The 20,063-nt window shown below is 35.2% G+C and overlaps 1 protein-coding gene across 1 annotated transcript; it reads left to right on the top strand.

The window, feature by feature from the left end:
- The first annotated feature begins 4,304 nt into the window (after positions 1-4,304).
- On the top strand, positions 4,305-6,149 carry LOC137918488 (cilia- and flagella-associated protein 157-like). The gene has a single exon (XM_068761310.1). The coding sequence runs from the start codon at positions 4,305-4,307 to the stop codon at positions 6,147-6,149; it is 1,845 nt and encodes a 614-aa protein (XP_068617411.1).
- The last annotated feature ends 13,914 nt before the right edge of the window (positions 6,150-20,063 follow it).

The raw sequence follows: 20,063 nt of genomic DNA, 5'->3' as shown, positions 1-20,063 counted from the left end.
TTTCATTTGGAGTACTGCAGTCACCTCTTGGACGGTGCAGCCAAATATCATCTGGAAGCATTTAGTTGACCGATGAGCCTGTAGGTTAATTAACAACGAAAAGCTCACAAATAGCAGACTACACACCCTTGAGCATCGTCATCGAGTTGCCAGCTTATCGGCATTTTATAGGATACACTTTGGAGAGTGCTCGAGGCCTCTTTTCGAACTGATTGAGCCATCTCCATTACTTTATCGGACTACTAGGCACAGGTAAAATATTCATCCATACGTTGTCGACATACCCAAAAGTTGAACTAAACGGTTGGACAGCTCGTTTTTCGTGAGAATCGCCAAGATTTGGAACGACCTGCCTGGGTCTATTTATCCTGAAAGGTTGAACCTGGGCCTTTAAGAGTAGAGTGAACAGGTTTCTTTTGGATAAGCGTGTACCACCTTATTGATCAACAACTAATTATTTATTGACGCGTGAAAGAGAGTTATAAATAAAGAAAAGACTGAAAAACTTATTAAACAATAAAGTCCCCGATACCAAAAAGTTAGAGGTACGAGAGGCCATAAAAAACTAATTATCTATTAATTTTTTAATCTATTTTACTTTTGACTCTACTCTGCTACGCAGTGTTATAGTTGTGGAGAAGAAGCAAAAAGAAACTACACAACAAAACGTCTATTTTTCCTGATGAGTTGAACTCTGGAGCCTTTAAGAGTAGAGTGAACAGGTTTCTTTTGAATGAGCGTATGTGGTATTCTTATTGATCGATTATCTATTAATTTTTTATCTTTTTTACTTTTTACTCTTCTCTGCTTCGCGAGTGTTATAGTTGTGGAGAAGAAGCAAATCTTTTAATAAAGTGTAACAGTACAGATTTATACAAACACACTATCAGATATAGCCTAAATGATATCAAAACAATCAGGGGACATCACTGCCATGGATTCTTGTCATTTAAATATTCGTTTATTGAATAATAGACCTTTTAATAATGTTTTGCAGCGTTTTATTACATAATTACATATAAATCTGATTCAGTTTATTACAAATGAATTAGACTTATTGCAGTTGAAATTTTGGTACAGACAGTTTTTACGGCCTTATAAATATACTATGGATGTTCCATATTTTTTTTAACTTATTATAATTATTGTATACGTACTAAATATTATAACAAATATGTTATGAGGGCAATATAAGAATATTGATCTGTTTAAATCGATTTCTCAAGGAGACTCAAATAATAGCTAGGATGGTAATCTTTTGTGAAACAAATATGTTCATTTTGTATATTTCAAAATTTATTTCATATCATATCTCGTTTAATATAGGTTAAGCGATGGTCGAAACGTAACATATTTTTAATAAACCTACAATTAGGCGACGGACCATTAAAATAATGATTCGTGTAATTATAATGCAATTAAAGTACATTTAGTGTGGTTTCAATTGCTCAGGTGTGTCGTGATGACGTCATATGTAATGTATTTAGTTAATTGAACTTTAAACTTATCTCCCTGTGAAGATGTTATTTGGATTCGTGTAACTAATTTACTCATGTATTTAAGAAGAGGTGACGTCATAGATGAGGCTGTAGGAAAAGCGAAGGCTTTTGATCTTATGATCGATATTTCACAAATATTAGCATAAACTTAAATATTTTTATTATTACTCACGTTTTTATCTAATAGATTCAGGCGTTACTTTGCGGAAGTCCATTCTAAATAAGAAAAGGACTAATATATAGTTACTTCCGCTATGTAGCAGTAGTCGTGCAATAAAGTGCACCACCCGCCAGCCCGCTGATAAATGCGTGTGCGGCAAACAACGCAAACTACACAACTACCACCGTTAAATCACTCAACACGTGTTTCACCCCTCCACGGGGCATCCTCAGGAGTAATGTTACACCGATTAGTGCTAAACACAGAGACCTCTCGAGTACTCGGTGTTTGGCACTGATCCTTAGTTGATATATTTATTGCACGACTACTGCTACATAGCGGAAGTAGCTATATATTAGTCCTTTTCTTACTCGCGTTTTTGCATGTTATAGCGTTTATTGAGCCCATTAATCTATTTTAATGGCGCCCTAACAATGTTCAGTTTTGGACATTACGTTGTGTAAACACTTCCTCATCCCTACTCCATATTGACATCCTCAGGTTGTGCACCAGTATCTGTGCGGCGATTGTCGTATTCACATCGATGAACCTTGCGATCGCATCTTGAGTCTCGTCCGTGGAATACACGCACGTGTGTAACGTGATATTGCTACCACATGCTCTGTTGTTTGAACAACGATGACCCTCTTTAGCCCCTGAACCTCGAGGATGGTGAGTGTCATTGAACCTGTCTTTACACCGTAGTCAATACATGTTTCGCTCGGCAAGAAAGTTTCACTTGACATACACTGATTACAACATTTTAAATATACCCAAGCTACCTGTCAAAATATAGTAGATTAAATCAGATAAATAGATTTTATTTGTGCCACAGGTAATAAATAGTTTCACCGCACGTACGTTAGATACGTGATTTATTTACGAAAACAGATATTATTTTAGAATGTCGAACTATATTTTATGATGTTAGTCCGTTGACCCTCTTTGAGAAAAGGTCGACATTATATGAAGTCATTTGAGGTCGTGTGTTAAACATATGGAGCATATTACGTTGTTCTAACTTTAGGGACCATGTACATTATCAAAACCGCTTCATGAGTAAAGAGCTTTAGGTTAGTGAACAACTTCTCTAATGCCATATCTTTACTTATATTCAATCATTACGAAGTTTTAAATGTTTTTTATAAGAATCAAGTACTTCTAAGTAATGATAATTATGTTTTAATTGAACAATAATATCTCATTAGTAGAAAAACGAGAATGGCGATCGTAGGTCGCAGATTTGATTCTGAGGAGATATTCAATTATACAGGATGTCCACTGCTTACAAACGAATTTCCAGAGGATGGGCGGCAGCGTCTTATACTGCAGTCGTCAACCCGCTTACAAAGCGTGGTGATTATGGTATATAATCCCATAGATATCTTTAGGGGAGTATAATATTTCGCATCTCCTGTCCAGTAAAACTATGCTTCATTGATACAAATCAAAGAAACACAGTTTTACAATTTTAATAAATAATGCAGACGGAACACCGAACACGTCCGCACGCTGTCACGATCTGTGCGCGAATGACATAATTGGGTTGCGCATACAAGGGGGCATATGTGTTGCAGTTGGTGTCTATCATATGAAAAGACAGAAGAAGAGAAGGATATTATTTAAGAATCATCATCAAAATCTTATCCGTAAGACGCCCAAAGCTGGACATAGAGGTCTCTAACAGATTTTAAATAGAAGTCTCATACATTGTGCATTAATTACATGAGATTTCCACTGCTCACAAACAAGTTTCCAGAGGATAGGTCGCAGCATCCTCTGCGTATATAATACCACACTGCGATCGCCAATTATGGCATGACCTCCACAGAAATATTTGGGCAAGTCTTATGCCTTGCAGTGTACGTCTCTGGACTGAAACGACATAAACAAAAGCATCCTCCATAGATATCCAATGTCTGGAATCGTGGGTGGACGTCTGATCTTGATGGTGGACATCCAACCACCTGTCTATGGTCTAAACTCCAGAACCTGAAATCCCTAGAGGATCTCTACTCCGCGCCATGTATTTACTAGATCTTTACTTGATTAATTGGCATCGTATATTTCTGTAGAACTCGACAGAAATAGTATTAACATAGTAAATTTGAATAATAAAACGCTATGAATAACACAAAAAGAAGAAGACCTGAGCGCGTTCATTATTATAAAAGAATTTAAAGTAAACTTTGACAACAATGACAGATGTCAAAAATGTTGACAACTGTCAAAATAATAATAATAATTTTTGTGCGTTCTGAAAATGCATTATAATTCTCTTGGTAAAATATTTATAAAAACTAAACAATTACATAAGATACGTTATATATATATGTATTTTTTTGCTTACTATATAAATAACTAATTTATGTTTTTAACCTCATATTGAAATTTTATTGAATTTTAATCAAAACCGGTAATAATGTTAAAATTATATGATCAATCGTAATTAATAACTACATACGGATATACATTTACTGATAGTACATACTTGATACATATATTTATAGATTATATATCCTGTGATATATTTGTGTCTCTTAGCAACAGGTAACTAGGCAACCGTTGATTCAATAACACTTTCTATTACTTAACAGCATCAGACCAGTACATAAATAAAATCAATTACAAATAATTTAGATATCATGGCACCGAAAAAAGAAAAAACCAAGAAAGATGAAAAGGGAGGCACTTTCACGGAGGTCGAGAGAACTTTCTTGGAACTCGAACTGGCCGATTGCAACAGAAAACTCGCAAGACTCCGGAGCTCAGTCGAGGAATATGAACAGAGAAATGAGGAACTACAGCAGGCATACGATACCTTAGATGAAGACCGCGCCGATATCATCGCTTACCTTAAGAAAATAATCAACGGTAAAAATGAAGAAACCTCTGAACTCAAAGAAAAAGTCGCCGGCCTCGAGGAAGCTAGACGGATCGAAACAGCACAGTTCAAAGAAACAGTAGCTGAACTGGAAAAGAATTTCATCATAATGAAAGACCAATTAACATCCGAAAACAAACTACTAGCAGGCAAATTGAATACACTCGAAGAATTTAGAGCAATTAGAGATGACCTGATGAGGAAGTTTGAAAAGCAAGAGCAAGACTTTAAAGACCAAGAAATGAAGTATAAAAGAATTATTTATGACGCTGAAAAAAAATTCATAGTCAGTAAAGATAAGTTGAAGAAAGAAATGGAAGCTAGACTTTTACAATTAGCTCAAGATTTTCAAGACGCAACTGAATTACGGATAGCCGCGTCTACTCATCGAGTAATCAGAGAGAATATAGCGATAAACAATGAACTAGACAACATTCTGTCTGGTCAGTCTAAGCTAACAGAACAGAACGAAAACTTCAGGGAAAGCGAAAGAACTGCACGAATTTCCATGCAACTCGCCGAGGAAGAACGCGACAAAGCCATCACCAAAAGCGCCCTCCAACAAAAAGTAATCGATCAGCTAACGTTAGCTTTTCAAAAACTTAATAAAGACAAGGCGCTTTTTGATAAGAAAACCTACGACTGTGAGATACTTCAAGGTAAAGTACAAAAATTAACAAAAGAAAATGAAAATCTGTCCACGCAGATACGAATTCTAGAACAGAATCTTCATGTAAAAATGTCGGATCAGAACAAAGCAGTGGTTGAATATTCGAAAGTTACAAAACAAAACGCGAGGTTAAAGAAGATTTTAAAAGAAGCTGCCACTGCAGTTCAGGCAGCTTTGAAATTAGATCAATGGGCAACTGATGACCCGTCTCGCGATGTGATGGATAGACAAGTTTTGCTTTCGCGTTTGCTGGCAATTGTTACTCAATATCGGGAGATTCAGAGGGCAGAATCATTGGATACCCTTGTCTCGTTCGGAAAAATATATGAGGAAGGTGATCTTGGCTTTATTCCCAAGCCATCGTCGAAAAAATCGGTCGCATCTACTGCCTTTTTACAATCTTCTAGAGCTTCTTTAGGTGATGAAAAAGAAAGCTCTACTTCAGTGGTGACTTCATCAACGTTGGGCAGCGTGAAAACTATCCCAAGCATAAAAATTCTACCACCCTCTACTGTTCCGGACGTGACTGCTAAAGAAAGCGTTACATCCTTTATGGCGTCCTCCCAATCAACATTAACTACCTCCAGAGAGACCGTAGAAGAGGAAGAAGAAACAGATGATATTGAAAAACTACTTGTTAAGAGTAAATTAGAAATTCAGAAATCTATTATGAAAGACTTGGCATATTCGCAAATGGCGCTGAGTTCTCAAGCTAAATTTTCTGAACAGAAATTTGCCCAATCTAAATCTGTCATCTTTGAGACCAAAGAGACTGAAGAGGTGGTCGAAGAAAAATCGGTCGAGAGTGATAAGGAAATTGGGGAAGATGTTCAAGTTATAGAAGAAATTAAGGAGTTAAACAAGGAGATTGTTGAACAAGAGCCAGAGGGTGCACCACAAGTAGAAGAGGCTGATAACGATGAAATTAAAGAATGAAATAAATTATTAGTTTAATGTGTAACATTAACATTATCAGATTTGTAGCTTCGAAGCTAGATTATTCATTTTATATAGTTTTTTAAAGTATTGAAATAGTTCCTTTAAAACTTTGATCATACTTGATACATTTCGTAGCTGTTTACATTTTTTTTAATTTTTTAATTATTTACGCTTTTAATTTTCTAACGATGTTATTTTTAAATGGATTTTAACTTTGGCGACTTAATTTTTTCATGTTTTTTAACTTTTTTTTAATAATTGTGCTTTAATTTTACTTGGATATCTTAATACACTTTGTATAATTTTATCTCTACGCGACATTTATGAGTAGATTTTTTTACGTGCTTTTGATTAGATTTTCTTTTACTTTTAATATGTTTTATTTTGTATGTGTTTTAAAAAGGAGTTTGTATAGCTATTACGCTATTGGTTATTTATTTAATATTGGATATTTTAAATGTGTTTATAATAATTGCATTTATTTTTATTCAACATATTTATGTGATTTTTTTGTACGGATATTCAAATAAATTATAAGAGTTCATAAAACTTTCTTTCTTGATGCATGTGTTTATAATATGAGATGAAATTAAACTATAGGAAGGTTTTAAACGCGTAACGTCACAGATTATATATAACTTGAAGGAGCTATATTACGCCATCGACAGCGGTGCATTAAAAAGTGAAATTTATATTTAATCTTGTTGATTAATTTACATAAAAAAATTTAATTTCCATACGTGTTTAAAAACTCAAAAAATGTAAGATCTTGTTTTGTTCATATTTTTGCTAGACCACGAAGAAGGTTCTAGTGGAGAGAAAGGGGGTAGTTTTTTTTATTCCACACGCTGTCGACTACAAGGCATAAGCCTAATTGCCACGCTTGGCAGACGGGTTGGCGATCGCAGTACAGTATTATGGTATGCAGGGGATGCTGGTGCCCATCTTCAGGAAACTTGTTTGTGAGCAGTGGCAATCCTAAATGCTCCCGGAATAGAACCCGCGACCTAAAATCGCAAATCTCAGTTCTTTATCACTGGACTACCGCAGCTCATGTACACACACATATATATAACATTAAAAACCTATTAGACTAATGTATAAAGTGATTATTTTGAAATATATCTTATTCATTTATTAATCATAAGTCTGTCGGAGCAGCTGGTAAGTAAAAAAAAATTAATAGATACAAAACAGTATAGATAAGTAGGTACCTAATAAACTGCACATAAAATAATTAGTCAATTAATAATAGGAAAAAGAAAATAAGAAAAGTGTAGTAATGTATTAAGCAAGCACAACCAAAGGAAACTGTGATAAAAAAAACAGAATATGTAAATAATAAAAAAACGAATTAAAAAAATGTACCTAGCCACCTCAGAGTAATAAGATGATGGAAGGAAGGAGATGAAAGCAAGAAGGAATGAAAGATATTGTGATGGAAATAAGGTAAGAATAAAAGAAATTGAGAAGTACGACAGTGAGTGAAAGATAAAGATGAAAAATCTGAAAAACTCATTTGTAAACAAAGACCCTGATCCCAACTAATTAGGGGTACGAGAGGCCTCCAATAGCGGGGGCCATAAAAAAAGTAAATTAAATTATTTAAAAACAAATAAACATAAATATATTAAAAATTTTACGAGGAAACTTAATGTATATAAAAAAAACAAATGCAGAACTTGAAACTGAGCCCTTAAGTTATATAAACTCGCAAAGTTAGACGATACAATAAAAACTTTTCGAATAAAAGCGATAACTTCCCCCTAGAAGCCTGTAGGTCAATAGCGATATTAAAGTTTATTTTCTTTTAAACAGAAAGAGGCAACGGATGATAACGTTAAGTTATGTATTAAGGGGAGCGGTAAGTAATGTCGCTTTAAGTTAAATTCACACGACTACATTATTAACAAGTTTTTATTTCTAATCAAAAATATATTCACCTTCGTTATCAATAACCTTTTGACATCTAGTATACAAATCAATGCCGGAACGGTAACAAATCAATCGGTTATTCTGTAAAATATGTCGACAGAAACTACATTACTTTCCGGTCCCACTAATAATATGTTTTAATTCATGTGATATCTGTTAATGTGACAAAGTTAAAATTCGTTTATTCACATAGGATCTTTTAACAAAACTCTTATTGATCGCCAACTTATTATCTATTTATTTACTTAATTTATTTTATTTTTGACTCTACTCTGCTTCACAAGGTGTTATAATTGTGGAGAAGAAGCAGGAAGAAACTCCACAATTACACATCTTTTAATAAAGTTTAACAACACAAATTTATACACTTTATTCATATACACTTCATCAGGAATAGCCTTAATAAAACAAAAACAATCAGGCGATATCGCTGCCAAGGATTCTAGTATTTTAAATATTCGTTTATTGAATAATAAGCCCTTTCCGTCAATTTAATTTTAAAATGCGTTTTAAATTTTTATTAATAAATTAAATTTCGTTTATTACAAATGAATTAGACTTTTTACTGTTGATACTTTGTTACAAACAGTATTTCACGGTGCCTTGTAAACACACAAAGGAAGTATCCTATTTTTTCTAATTTATTATGATTGTTGTAAATGTACAAAATATTATCATAAATATATTGTAAGTAAGAAAAGGATCAATATTTAGCCACTTCCGCACATGCAGTGGTAATCGTGCGTAGTTCGTGTCAGAGTTTGTTTCACTCTGTGTTTGACACTAATCGGTGTAACATAACTCCTGAAGATGCCCCGTGGAGAAGTGAAACACGTGTTGAGTAATTTGTCGGTGGCGGTTGTGTGATTCGCATTATTTGCCGCATACGCATTTATCAGCGGGCTGGCGGGCGGTGCACTTTATTGCACGACTACCACTGCATGTGCGGAGTGGCTAAATATTGATCCTTTACTTACTTAGGATGGACTTCCGCGAGGTAACGCCTGATTCCATTAAATATATATATTGTGAGGTCACTGTAAGAATATTGACCTCTTTAAATCGATTTATCAAAGAGATTCGCGACCCTAGGCCGTTAATAGCTCGAATAGCTCTCTTTTGTGTAACAAATATCCGCATTTCTACCCCTAAGTATTCATATAACGTTGTTATAAATAAAAAACGTATGTTTCCCCTCCACGCTACAACTTATTGAAGATAAAACCGGTTTAAAAACTTAAAATATACAACAATAGTACAGCTGGTCCCAGGACTCGAAAAATGTCAAAGGGAATATAACTGAATAGAATCAAAGATGGACAGCGATCTTTCCCACAGTGTCTCGGAAGCGGAATGGTTCACGGAAACACACGACTCGCATATGTCAACTTCATTTCGTCAAACATTACAATATACTCTTCTGTTTATTTTTTTTCTACGTGATCATAGTTTATCGACAAGTTTTCATATATTAGTGATATTGATATATTCTCGTGCTCTCTTGTATCTTTTAAAAGACAATTGCATTCGAAATTATTGAATACACACAATACAATTTAAAGCTCATTGGAATATGACTTGCTGTGACTCGTAATTATTACTGTCAAAACTAATTAAGGAAAGGTCGTAAATATCTTGGAATTTAATTACATGCGTACACTCAGACTTATAAATGATTTGTAAGCTTTTTGAAGATGAAATGTAGGCGTTAAGACCATATTGATTTTTCTTGTATTATATACCGTGTGTTTGAGACTATTTTTAACCTTAGATTTTAAATGATGATGCACAAATAATAATACAAAACAATTTTTTTAAAAAAATATCTGTCAGAGAAACTCAAGCCTTTAGGTTTTAAACAGCCTGTATAATTATTTATTGTTTAATAAATATAAAAGTTAAAGTAAATTTTGTATTAAAAACATAAAACCACAATAGTTTCGCTTGATATTAAATAAAACCGAGCAATTTAGATAAAGTAGGAAAAAAAATTAAAATTTGCGCGACGTCACATGGCATCTCCTGCTTGGCGGAGTTACTTGGCACTACGGACTGGCATAGCCAGCGGCCACACTTGCCAGAGAATTTTATGTAATATTGCTGGGGGCGTCACTTTTCAAAATTACTTGCCAGACATATATTTAACATTATACTTGAAGCAATAGCCTTATATAACATGGATTTACATAAAAAACCCTAAACATTTTTAGGTTATGTTTGCATCTGCAACCATTTACATGCAAACCGTCGGCTTATAGTAAAAAAATAATATAAATGTGAATAAATATTCAAATAAAGAAGCAAAACAAAATGGAAATAAATACTAAATGAAAGAAACTGATAATAAAACTGTAGAAATGTATATAAATAATCTAAGTAAAAATGTAATAATTTGTTACAATAAAATAGATCTATATTATAGTGACTGAGATTAGGATAGAAGATGACGAATAAAAGGAATAAATATAAATGAAAAATGTAAAAGAACAAATGTTAGAGAACGAAAGAAGAGATTTCTCTTCAATATTTAAACCATATTACGACAGTCAATTAATTCAGAAGCCAGGGTTTTTGGTTTGATGAGAGACATGTATTTTCATCAACAGTACAACTGTCGACTATAGTCAAAGGTGATGCTCACAACCGACTCTTAAAGCCTGTCTAAATCTTTAATATATTTGCAATGAAAATGTTTTACATTACAAGCGGATATTACTTCTAATGTAATTAACACGTTCACTGCGGGCCCAATTTTGAAGAACTTTCAGCTGGTGCGGCTGAGGTCGAATCAGCCTCAAGCTGAACTTTCTAGTAGTGCGGTTGAGGCCTTTCTGCCTCATGTTTCAATCATTTTTTTTTTACAATATTGAGTCAATGCTTCGCAGACATAAAAAAACCTATATTTGTCTTTGTCATATCTCATACGGTCGAGTGTAAACAGCCGCCGCACTAGAGAGAAAACACGAGTTTTACGCGCCGCACCAGTGCAAAGTTTACCATGAGGCTGAATCGACCTCAAGCCGCAGTGAACGTGTTAAGACATCGTTTGTTTTTATTGCGATGTTTAAAAATGTAGTTTTTTTTTATAAATCAAAAATTAATTATACAGAGGTAGTGTCTTTTAAGGCTGTGTTTATAGGCCTAACATTAAGTGGACCGACGAATATCTACTTGAATTAAGATATTTTGAATTTCAATTTGACACAAGAGCAATACCCCAGCGGTAGAGAAGTGGGACTGACGGTGGAAGGTCGCGGGTTCGATCCCAAATTTCGAGAGGATGGGCAGCGAAGTTCTCTACGTATTATAATACTAAACTGCCATCGCCAACTCGCCTGTCAAACGTGGTGATTACTGTATATCCTCCTATGTATATCTTTGGGAGATGTTATATATATATATATATATATATATACGTGGGCTACGACTGGGCTGCTTTCCTCGTAGAAATTTTAACATGTTTAAGTTTATTTGTTTTTAAATAATTTCATTTACATACCAGCTGCTCGGATGGACTTGTGGTTAATAAATGAATAAGATATATTTCAAAATAATCACTTTATACATTAGTCTAGTGGGTCTTTAATGGTATATATATGTGTGTACGTGAGCTGCGGTAGTCCAGTGGTAAAGGACTGAGACTTGCGATCTCAGGTCGCGGATTCTATTCCGGGAGCATTTAGGATTGCCACTGCTCACAAACAGGTTTCCAGAAGACGAGCACCAGCGTCCTCTGGGTATCCTAATACTAAACTGCGATCTCCAACCCGCATGCCAAGCGTGGGGATTATGATATACCCTTAGATATCTTTTTTAACATATAGTGATACAGTGACTTCCTCTAAATTAGACTTATACCTATTTTATCAAAATGAAATGGTAGATCTGCTTAAGGCGCCTGCTGCCAGATTTAAAGCGGCATCCCAAGAACATTGGGAGAAATTTTCTCAACTTTATCAATTTTCAAAAGGTATAATTAGGTGAACTAAGTAATCGAAATAAGTGGAATGACAAGTTAATGTGATTATGTGCTGGCTACTTTGCTTGCAGAGCATATGGTCTATAAGGCCAATCGACGACCATTTTTTTTTTTCGAAACGCTCGATACCGACCTCTTTCTTACGGTCTTGTTGGTAATCTATAAAGGAGTCCTATGCCCAACAGGGAACGTTACATGACTACAATGATAAGCGCAGATTAGTTAGTCTGCCCACACAGTGAACAGACGCTATTGCAAGCAGTATTGGATATCTTTGAAAGAGACTTATTTCCAAAAGTGGTCATCATATAGCTGAAATGATAATGGTGATGATGCTTAAAAATATATATAATTATATATCCACTACAACGTGTAATAAAGACTTAACTCAACCGTATATTTGTAATGCTCTAACATCGATAGCTGATAATATGATAATGCAGGGAGGGCCAAAGAGGGGAGTTGAAAGAGGGGTCGGGGTACGGAGGGAGAGATCCGTAAAGATTTAACAACTTTCCGCTTTAACCAGAGGCGTTAAATTGTATTTTATTGCAACCAAGAAACCATTTACAAAGCGCGAACGAATGGCGATCGTCAAAAAGTGATTAAAACATCATCGAACGCTCTCAAAGGTAAAAGCAATTCACCTTTTGTTATTAAAGAGTTTATAATAATAAGTCGTTTTACTTTTAGATGTCTCGATCATTTGGAAGTAGACTGAAGTATTACTCCCCACTCTCTCAGAAAAAAAAACAATCGCTACTATAATTTTATATGGTTTTTTAAATATTTACAATCTACGTGTTCCAATACATCTTGTCAATTTTTTTCATAATTTTCTAGCTAGAAATGACGGAGATAGACAAAGTTACCTTTCGTCCTCTAAATGATCAAGATAAAGTATAATTAAAAAAATAAAGATTATGCAATATAAGTGAAAACTTCACTCTTATTTGGAATACTAAGGATTGATATAATTATGTTCTCATAAATGATTTCATTGCTTTATATAACTAACTTTATTAAGTAAGAAAAGGACCAATATTTAGCCACTTCGGCACATGCAGTGGTGGCAGTTGTGTAGTTCGCATTGTTTGCCGCATACGCATTTATGAGCGGGCTGGCGGACGGTGCACTTTGTTGCACGACTACCACTGCATGTGCGGAAGTGGCTAAATATTGGTCCTTTTCTTACTTAGGATGGACTTCCGCAAGGTAACGCCTGATTCCATTAAATAACTTATTAAGATATAACCAATATTTAGTATTTCATGTCACCTGGAAAGTTACATTATATTCAGTGGAGTTGACTATATACGTAGATTTATATTTCGTAATGGAAGGGAAATAAATATGTTTACATATATACATATATGTGTATTTGTGTGTATATATAAATATTCATGACACGAATCCCGTACACGGTTGAAATTCCTTCCATCCGCACTAAGCGTTTCGCAAATACTTTTACAGTGCGAACAGATAAGGTGTGAAACAACCTACCAGCATTGTTTCCAGATAATTATAACTTAGAAATCTTCAAGACAGGAGTGAATAGGTATCTTCTAGTCAATCATGTAGTATCGTATACCACGACATCGCCTAAATCAGGCGAGACAGAGGTCTTTTTTTATGGCCCCCGCTATTGGGGGCCTCTCGTACCCCCTATCTTTTGTGGGTAGGGACTTTTTGGGCAAATTTATTTAATTTTTCACGGAATTATTTATTATTTTCTTTCTCTTCTTTCATACTTCACATTGTCTTTCGGTCTATTCTTTCATTCCACACCTTTTGCTCTGTATTTCATTCATTTCTCATTTCTTTTTACATTTTCTTTAATAACGTTATTATTTTATATCACATTTTTAATACTTAGATTCTATAATTATTTTATATCACAGTATTATATATTATTTTATTTTTATTTTGTCTTTATTACCTATTTATTTGCAATATTTACTTTTTATTTCTTTCTATAGCGAGACAGGGGTCAAATGTTTTGACCATAAAGGATATAAAAGCCTTAGCACTTTGCGAGGTGTTGTTTGTTTATATTAAACTAGGAACCTAGATCTTAAGGTTATGTGAAGACCAGAGACCGGCGAGGGTGTAGGAGATCCGCTGCATAGGTAGATTGACATTATGTAGGTCGCCGGAAGACGCTAGATGCAGGCCACTTCCGACAATCTTATTGGACATCAATGAGGGAGGCTTATTTTCATCACAGAGTGATGATAACGAACCGAGAGATGCTATAACATTTATATTTAATGGAATCAGGCGTTACCTTGCGGAAGTCCATCCTAAGTAAGAGAAGGACCAATATTTAGCCACTTCCGCACATGCAGTGGTAGTCGTGCAATAAAGTGCACCGCCCGCCAGCTCGCTGATAAATGCGTATGCGGCAAACAATGCGAATTACACAACCGCCACCGTCAAATTACTCAACACGTGTTTCAACCCTCCACGGGGCATCTTCAGGAGTTAGGTTACATCGATTAGTGCCAAACACAGAATGACATATATATAAAATTTATAAACCAAACTAGCTGATCCCGCAAACGTTGTTTTGCAAAAAAAAATAGGGTTTTAATTTAAAAAAAATAAGGGTTGATCGTAGAGGGGTGAAAATTTAGGGTTGTATGTATTTTTGTATGTTGTATCATAAAAAAATAAAAACAAAAAATTTCGTCAAAAAAATAAAAAAAATTTTTAAGGGTGAACAACCCTTATCACTTAGGGGTATGAAAAATAGATAGTAGCCGATTCTCAGACTTACTAAATACGGATATAAAATTTGGTAAAAATAGGTCAAGCCGTTTCAAAGAAGTTCAAGTTCGAACACCGTGACACGAGAATTTTATATATTAGATATAAAAATGACTATGTGTCAAAAATAGTACACTGAATATCTAACAGTACACGCCTGTTTAGTGTACCGTTTTAAATCAACTTAAGTATTGTGCACTGAAAAGCGGTATAGACCGGAAGTGACGCTTGTATGAACTGCGCCGAGGCGGGAAAGTTTCTCGAGCTGAGTGGCGGTTTCCGGTGTGAGGTGAATAAAAAATGGCGGCGGCGCATTGCGGCTGCGAGTCGTACACGAGTGCGACTGTTAACAGCTCGCTGCCAATTAACGACGTTGAATTGTTTCTTTGCCGCCATTTTGTGTCAACCGCCATCTTGGTTGCATGTTAGCGGTGACATTTTTATGTTAAATGGTATAGTAAGTAGTTTAAAAAGATTAAAAAAATCATTATTCGTATATATAATGCCCTACGCGCGTTACTACGTCACCAACTAAAATAAATAAGAAGAAAAGTAATACATATTATTCAATACATTTCGAGTCATTTTACTGATTAAAAACAACAGGAACTTAGAAACCTTTGTGGGTACATACATAACAACTTCACCAATGATCATCACGTAGTCAAATGTATAGTTTACGATTGTATAAAGGACGTACATATATACATATATATATATACCAGACTTTAAATCACATATTTAGGCAAGCAAAGTTTACTGTGTTATATTTTTTAAAATCTTTCTCATCCGTTCAGTTAGTGAACACTGGCAACACACATTGATCGAAAACTTTTATCTCACGGCACTCAGAGATATTGAAATAACTGTCTAATAATTAAATAAGGAATAATTGTCTAATAATTGTCTTCTAAATGCCCGTAATTTATAATAAATTATATACCGCAATGTTGGGAGACGAAGGTTTTTGACCAATGTGTGTTACGTTGTTAGTCGAATATATGAATATTTTTTGTAACTTTATTCTATTGGGAGTTTTTTTACTAATTACCCAAATTAAACCAGTCGGCAATGCTGACAATATATTCTTTTAAAAATACATGGATAATAGAGCCGAGGACATGCTATTTTTCTATATATGTGTATTTTACTTTTAAATGTCACCTTTTAAATTGCAAGCAGTAACGGCCGGCTATAAAAGTACAGAAATAAAAATATCTAGATCGTTTTGTGTGTTACGGGTGATGGATTACGGATCCGAGACGTGATCACCTACGACAGGACTTATATGAATGCTCAAGGTCACCCAGAAAACAATGAAGAGGGCTATGAGTTTTGCTGAACCAATCCGAAATGACGAGATCCACAAAAAAACCAAGATTATCGATCACCAGTATTTGAACATTTGCGTGCCTTTCACATAGTCTAGAAACCATCTTAATTCATTGTATCCATAACAGAATTGTTAATGGAGCTTTTTGTAAGTATACATAGATGATTTTTTATTGATTTTTTCTTTTTACATTTTCAATTTACATTTTTATTTTACATTTTTATTACTTATATCCTATAATTATTTTCTATCACAATTTTATGTATCATTTTGGTTCTATTTTGTCTTTTTTTATCTATTTATCTATTTATTTACTATGTTTGCTTTTTGTTTATTTCTATTGCACTTTTTGCGATTTTTTTGCAAAGGGATACGAATGACTGTTTATCTTTTCCGCCTATCAGGGAGGCTATTGACTCCTCCCTGATTTTAACGCCAGACCGGCACTCGAATTCGAGCCGAAGTCCCCCGAATGCGGGACTCTGGACCACAAGGTGGATCACGGTTTGGTCCACGCCCGATTCACAGAAGCAAGAGGGGTCCTCCTTGAGCTTGAGGTACTCAGAAAACCCCCCGTGCCCCGTGAAGAGCTGGGACGAGACCGCGTCCACCTCGATACTGCGGAGCATACATAGATGATTACATACGGATCCAAGACGTGGTCACTTACAACGGACCTTATAAGGCTTGAAGATAGAGAGCAATGGAGAGGGCTGTGCTAAGAGATACGCAGAAGAACCAAGATCACCGACGTAGCTCGAAGAATTGCTCATTTGAAGTTGCAGTAGTCAGGGGTCAAGAGGTTCTCTAGTGGCGAGCACGTGCCCCCACTAGGTGAAGTAACGACATAGTGAAGGGAAGTGGAAAGTCATCGTTAAGATCTACGAGAGAAACCTATACCTTGCAGAGGTTGTCATAGGCTGAAAAAAACTAAAATATGTAATTCTGCTTTTGTGCTCTTTCTCTGATGATGTCAATGCTGTTAGCCCTTAGGCTTTTAAAGCTTCTTCGGTACTGATTTCACGGAGTGGAAGGGTACGTGAATTAGATATGTAATACTAAATGACAATAATCCAACGATTTAATATATCAGTTAAATCATATATTATCAAGTTATCTTTGTAAAAAAGTAGTGTAGATCGTTTTTGGTTTGATAATATTATTTGTATGCAAAGTGCAGACTACATAATCACCGGCCGGTAATTAATGACACGGTGGGGGGTGGCAGGTGGAGGGGAGGCGGGCAGTGGTGGCAGGTGGATCGATCGCCCGCGTCGAGCGTTCGTTAAACATCTGTTGCTTGTATACACTCGATGTAATTAGTAAATGGTATTAGTGGAAAGACACCTTAAGTCAACGCCGGTAATTTATAAAACTGTAAAACGCGTGACAGGCGAGCCTTGAGTTGATTCTTAAAATAGGTTAATTTACAAAGCTATATAAAAACCGCAATTGCAATCTTATACTTGTGATACTCTGTAAGAAAAGGACCAATATTTAGCCACTTCCGCACATGCAGTGGTAGTCGTGCAATAAAGTGCACCGCTCGCCAGCCCGCTGATAAATGCGTATGCGGCAAACAATGCGAATCACACAACCGCCACCGCCAAATTACTCGACACATGTTTCAACCCTCCACGGGGCATCTTCAGGAGTTATGTTACACCGATTAGTGCTAAACACAGAGCCACTCCGTCTGGCTAAATATTGGTCCTTTTCTTACTTAGGATGGACTTCCGCGAGGTAACGCCTGATTCCATTAAATGTGACTCTGCCTTTCTTATATTATCATTATCATTTCATGCACAGGACTACTACTGTTTGACAAGTGATAATATCAGGCTTAGTGCTGCACCTAGAGAGATAAAACGCATTCTGATATTGATACTGGGATAGTATATAGTTATTTCCATAGCATTATAACTATTGATGCGTTGGGATATAGGTACCGATATTGAAAATATATTTGTTTAGCAAGAGACCCATCCGAGCTATTTACAACTTAGGGCCGTGAAATCCTTGAGAAAGCGGCTTAAAGGCATATTTATCAAAAGGTATGAATTAAATACAAGACGGGTGTCACGGGATCGAACCTACGACATGCAATCGCAAGTCTTCAGTCCTTTACCGCTGAGCTGTCACGGCTCAACCAGTTTTTATATTGTACCTTTACCTGAGTCTGTTAATAGTCTGGTAAATAAGATTTCAAGCGAATATCAACGGAGTTTCATCAGCGGAAGTGACGTTGCGAACGCGCCGCCTGTAATTTCCGGTGCGCCGTGCTACGGTGTTGCCTACGTCGTAGTCGCTACGACGTAGACATTATTCTATTTTTAAATTTAAAGGAAAGCTTACGGAGTAATAATAAATAATAGTATATTTAAACTTAAGTACATAAATAAGAATTGAGAATAAATAAATTGTCAAACAAATGTATGAGAACAAAATAACACAGAAAAAAAAATTGAAGAAGAATGTCCTTGGAGGGATGGCGAAGAAAGTAAAGCGATGTGTGGAAGGAAAGTATAAAAAGGAATGAGATTTATTGTGAAGAAAATTACAGGAAAGAATGAAAGACATTTAGGAGGACGGAAAGGTGTGAAAAAATTTAAAAAAAATTTATTACATATACCTACTCTGTACATCCCTTCCATTCAGTGGGTATATAAATCTTAAACTGGAGTTTGCTGATAAAATGCTTCCACTAATATATAATCTACACAGGGTGATTGGCTATAGATTTAAAAGCCTTAAAGTGATGAATATACAGCTTATTTGTCATTATAGTGATCACTCTGAATTATGTAACTTAAGTAAGTTGTATGCCCACCACCTTATGGATGGACGTCCAACGCTGAGCTTGCCGCCTATTGCCACTTTAACCAGGTAAAGTAAGTATAAGTCAAATCCAGAGGATTTATTTATCTAACACTTTTATACAATTTATGTAAAACGTCGAACTTAATGCTGAAGGCATTCTCTACCAGTTAACATTTAGGCCAGAGTTCCCCAAACTTTTTTGTGTCGTAGACCCCTCGCCATGTTATTCCGTGTTGGGTAGTAGGGGGTCTACTTACCTGATATTGATTTTTTGTAAATTTCTAACTGTAGTGAAGTTCAGTGTTAAAAACTTAAACTAAAAACACATGTTAATTTATACATTTATTAATTGAATTTAAATTAAAACTACTCAAAATAAAATTTTGTATCTGTTAGAAGAAAATATACGCAACATTAAATGTTTTGATATTATAAGATAGTATGATGTAAGTAAATAGGTACTATCAGTGTATGTGTTGGGATCCACTATCGTGGACCCCCATTTTCATTTCATGGACCCACAAATTTTTTTTCGCTGACGTAGACCCCTTGCAGGTTGTCATAGACCCCTAGGGGTCGATATAGACCACTTTGGGGATCACTGATTTAGGCAGTACACAGATAAATTAATGAAGGTAGGTGAAACAAGATAATATCATAAAAGATAAAGAAAGTAAATTCTAATTGTGATGTAAAATAATTACTAAGATAAAAACACTTGCTGTAATGTTTCGAAGATGTTTTTGTTTAACCCATAAGGCTCTTACAGCTTCCTCTGATATGATTTAATAGAGCTGAAGGATCCGTGAAGTATACTAATAACTAAAATGAAGACGAGGATTATCAGGTCGTATCAGTGTTGATGTGGGTGTAGTGCGTGTGGAGTTAGGATACGAAGGCAGCATGAACCACTCGGCGATCTAAGAAAGGATAAAACACCTTATGACTACTACTTACTATAATTATATATAAATGTATAATAAAATACAATTATCGTGATAGTTCAGTCAGATTGTCAAGAGATAGCTATCGAACCTTCGCTTTAAATTCGCAGCGATTCCTACTCATCCAATAT

Source organism: Battus philenor, unplaced genomic scaffold (assembly GCF_028537555.1).
Source record: "Battus philenor isolate CCGP_79_NKW_IND1 unplaced genomic scaffold, ilBatPhil1.0.hap1 SCAF_14, whole genome shotgun sequence".
Taxonomy (NCBI): domain Eukaryota; kingdom Metazoa; phylum Arthropoda; class Insecta; order Lepidoptera; family Papilionidae; genus Battus; species Battus philenor.
This window is presented reverse-complemented; position numbering and strand designations above follow the sequence as displayed.